General features: G+C 37.8%; 1 protein-coding gene across 1 annotated transcript; it reads left to right on the top strand.

Moving 5' to 3' along the window:
• Nucleotides 1–2,663: 2,663 nt before the first annotated feature.
• Nucleotides 2,664–3,404, top strand: LOC110919543 (uncharacterized mitochondrial protein AtMg00810-like). Its single transcript, XM_022163810.1, has one exon. It carries the CDS (start codon nt 2,664–2,666, stop codon nt 3,402–3,404), a length of 741 nt encoding a protein of 246 aa, XP_022019502.1.
• Nucleotides 3,405–3,776: the final 372 nt, after the last annotated feature.

The following is a 3,776-nucleotide window of genomic DNA, read 5'->3' as shown; positions in this document are numbered from 1 at the left end:
TTATTGTGTACAGGATGATATCACATAGACTGTTCATGCATGCAAGATCATACAGTTGCATTCAGTATCATACGATTATATACAGAATCATACGTCACGTAAACAGTTCATCGTATTCACATAATTCATGCGTCGCGTCTTGATTACACAGTTGATTACACAGTTTAATCTAACGTGGATGTTAATCTAATTGCCACTGTTAACATACTTAACATGTTACATCGTTAATAAGCTTAATAGGTTTAACAGAGTTGCGGCTTCAATTAAATCATACACCTTAACAGATTCACATCACTAATCATACAGCTCATTGATCCACAGAATCATTACACAACTTCGGACAGGGCCTTGCCCTTTGTAAAACTCAGACAAGTGTATGTGGGGGTTTCCCCCTGTTTAAAGGTCGGATAAGAAAATGGTGGGGGCTTTAAAGGTCGGACAAGGGATCAAGTCATGAAAGTCGGACCATGGGGGTTTAGAAACTCGGACAATACAAGGTGACAAGAAACTCGGACTACATGTGTGTCCACAAAACTCGGACATAAGCACATATGAAAGGTCGGACCACCCTTCCAAGGGTTAAAAGTCGGACCACTCATCTCCAATACACAAAACTCGGACCAACATGTTTTATATATTAAAAACTCGGACTAAAGGTGTGGGGGGGGGCTTCCCTGTTAAGAAAGTCGGACTAGAGGGGGTTTAAAACTCGGATAGATGCTTTCTTGTATTAAAACTCGGCTCCCTTGTGTTTGTTTTAATGTTCAGACTATTATATGAGTCATGAAACTCAGACAATTACATTCACTCACAAACCTCAGACAAACATTCAATCACGCGTTCTTTGTGATTGCAACAGTTACACTTTACACATTCAACAGTTACGTTCTACAATTCATACGATCCGGAAAACCCTAATTCGTTCATTGCACAACAGGAATTAATTTAACAATTAACAACTTCATCATATCATGCATATCTTGTCATCAAACGAACGATTTCACGACTAATCATCATCATAACACAATAATCAAGATTCAAATTAAACACAGAACCATCAAATCAAAGCTAGGGTTTACAAGTATTGTAATAATCAAGAATTGATACCATCAAACAATCAATAAACAGTAATCATTTACCTTGTGTTGATTCTAGAGAAAATGTGGAATCGAAAGTGATGAATAGCTTGCCAATGATGATGTGATGATTGCCAGAGAAAACCAAAGAATGAAAGTACGTGCCTTGTTTCTTGTGTGAGGTTTAGTGAAGGATTAGGGTTAAGTATCATATAAGTTTCACTAATAACTCTACACACCCTTAATTACTATATCTTACACAAGCACACCATCTCACATCAATTTCACAGTTTCACCACCAAGTTCATACATTTAACAAATTTATCACAATTAACACATAACCAGGTATAATCACACAATACACCTCATTGTATCAAAACGTATACAATTTCCATAGCAATTAATTGTGCAAATAATTAACTACACAAACAATGAACGTGCAATAAATGCGAAATAGAATCTTGGAAATTCGAGTTGTCACATAAAGCATGATTAGTATGTTGTTGGACCCAGTGTGGCCTTAACAACTTCGTTTTACGTAATATGGCAAGTGATTTCAGTATATGTGAAAAAAATGTGCGGAAATGGAAATCAGACTTTCAAGAAACAAGACCTACAGAATTATCAAGTTTATATCACTTTGAAACAAATTAGTTTAACAAGGTGATTGTAAGATTATTATCTAATACAAATGAATCTTGAATTCTGTGGGTGAGAAGAGCAGTGGAGTTTGGGTGTTTGTATGTGAATGATAAGCTTCAAACTCAATTTTGTTCTGCCTCTCGAGCCTTCTATTTATAGTCGGTTGTGTACATGAATAAACAATTGTTTATTCATGCAATAAGTCCTGCGTAAAGTAGCAATTTGACATATTCATTGAATCCAGCGTTCAAGTTGCATTTGTAATCATGATAACCAATAATGTCATGCTTCGGTCATTGGTGGCAGGATAGAGTTGTGATTTTTAGACAAGTGGGGTTTTCATCAGAATTTCTGATAAACCACTTCATCAGAAATTCTGGTGAACAAATCATCAGAAAGTCTGATGATCAGAATCGTCAGAAACTGATGATATTTCATCAGAAATATCATCAGAAATGACCTTCTCTGATAATCCAAATCAACTCTTGATCAACTTGTGATTCTTTGAAGTAGATGCTTTGCATTTCAGTTGTCATATCTGATCTTCTTCTTCTTGTTGTGATCTTCAGGACTGTTATCTTCTTCAGAGATCCAGTTGATTGAGATTTTCTTCAATACTTACAAATAAAGTTTCCTTACATATGTGATGGACGAAACCAACAGGTAGGCGTTGACTGTGGAGATACTTTCAGCCCGGTCGTTAAACCGGGGACCATCAGAAATGTTTTAGCCCTGGCTCTTTCACAGTCATGGCCAATACATCAGCTGGATGTTACTAACGCATTCTTGCTTGGGAATCTAAATGAAACAGTGTATATGTATCAGCCAATGGGTTTTCGACATCGTGATTTTCTGAATTATGTATGTCGCCTGAAGAAATCATTATATGGTTTGAAATAGGCACCGAGGGCATGGTATCAAAGGTTTACTGATTTTGTTACTAATATGGGTTTTCGGCAGAGTAAATGTGATAACTCGCTTTTTGTTTATCACTCGGGTCGTCACATGGCGTATCTCTTGATTTATGTGGATGATATTATTCTCACTAAATCATCTAAATCTCTACGGGTTTTACTTATTTCTACCCTTGCAGGTGAATTTGCTATGAAGGATCTAGGCCCTCTAAGTTATTTTTTGGTTATTTCCGTTCAACGGAAAGGGGACACGTTATTCTTATCTCAACAATCTTATGCACTGGATATTATTGAACGCGCGAGAATGCAAACATGTAAAAGTGTTGCCACACCTGTTGATACTAAACCTAAACTGGTTTCTTCTTCAAGTCCTCCATTTGAAGATCCCACTCTCTATTACAGTTTAGCAGGTGCTTTGCAATATTTAACTTTTACTCGACCCGACATCAACTGTGTAGTTCAGAAAGTGTGCATTCATATGCACTCTCCGCGTATAGACCATTGGAATGCCCTTGGACGGATTATCTGTTACATTCAAGGAACGTCATCTTTTGGCTTGCATCTTGAAAACTCCACTGAAACTTCTTTACGCACATTCACCGACGCAGATTGGGCTGGATGCCCTGCCACTCGTCGCTCTACTTCCGGCTACTGTGTTTATTATGGTGGCAATCTTCTTTCGTGGTCTTCGAAATTTCAATCAACTATCAATCGTTCGAGTAGGGAGGCCGAATATCGTGGGGTCGCTAATGTTGTTGCTGAATTGTGTTAGCTGCATAATCCCTTGTTTGAGCTGAATAAACCACTTTCACGAGCTTCATTAGTTTATTGCGATAACATCAGTGCCATCTATCTTTCTGGTAACCCGGTCCAACACCAGCGACCAAACATATTGAGTTGGATATTCACTTCGTTTGTGAACAAGTCCAAAAGGGTCGGGTCCGCATTCTCCATGTCCCCACTCGGTATCAAGTTGCGGACATTTTTACCAAGGGCCTACCAATGGTTTTATTCGATGATTTCAGATCCAGTCTCAGCTCGCGTCCACCTTCCGCTTCGACTGTGGGGATGTAATAGATTAACTATAAATTAGGAATTTGTATTCTAATATAATTCTTGTAATTATCTATAGAAACTGAATATT

The sequence above is a fragment of the Helianthus annuus genome, chromosome 16 (assembly GCF_002127325.2).
Source record: "Helianthus annuus cultivar XRQ/B chromosome 16, HanXRQr2.0-SUNRISE, whole genome shotgun sequence".
Classification (NCBI taxonomy): Eukaryota; Viridiplantae; Streptophyta; class Magnoliopsida; order Asterales; family Asteraceae; genus Helianthus; species Helianthus annuus.
Note: the sequence above shows the minus strand (reverse complement) of the source record. Positions and strands in the feature narration are given on the sequence as shown.

Coding starts and splice junctions, on each gene's coding strand:
- LOC110919543 (XM_022163810.1), top strand. CDS start 2,664: ATGGGTTTTCGGCAGAGTAAATGTGATAACTCGCTTTTTGTTTATCAC.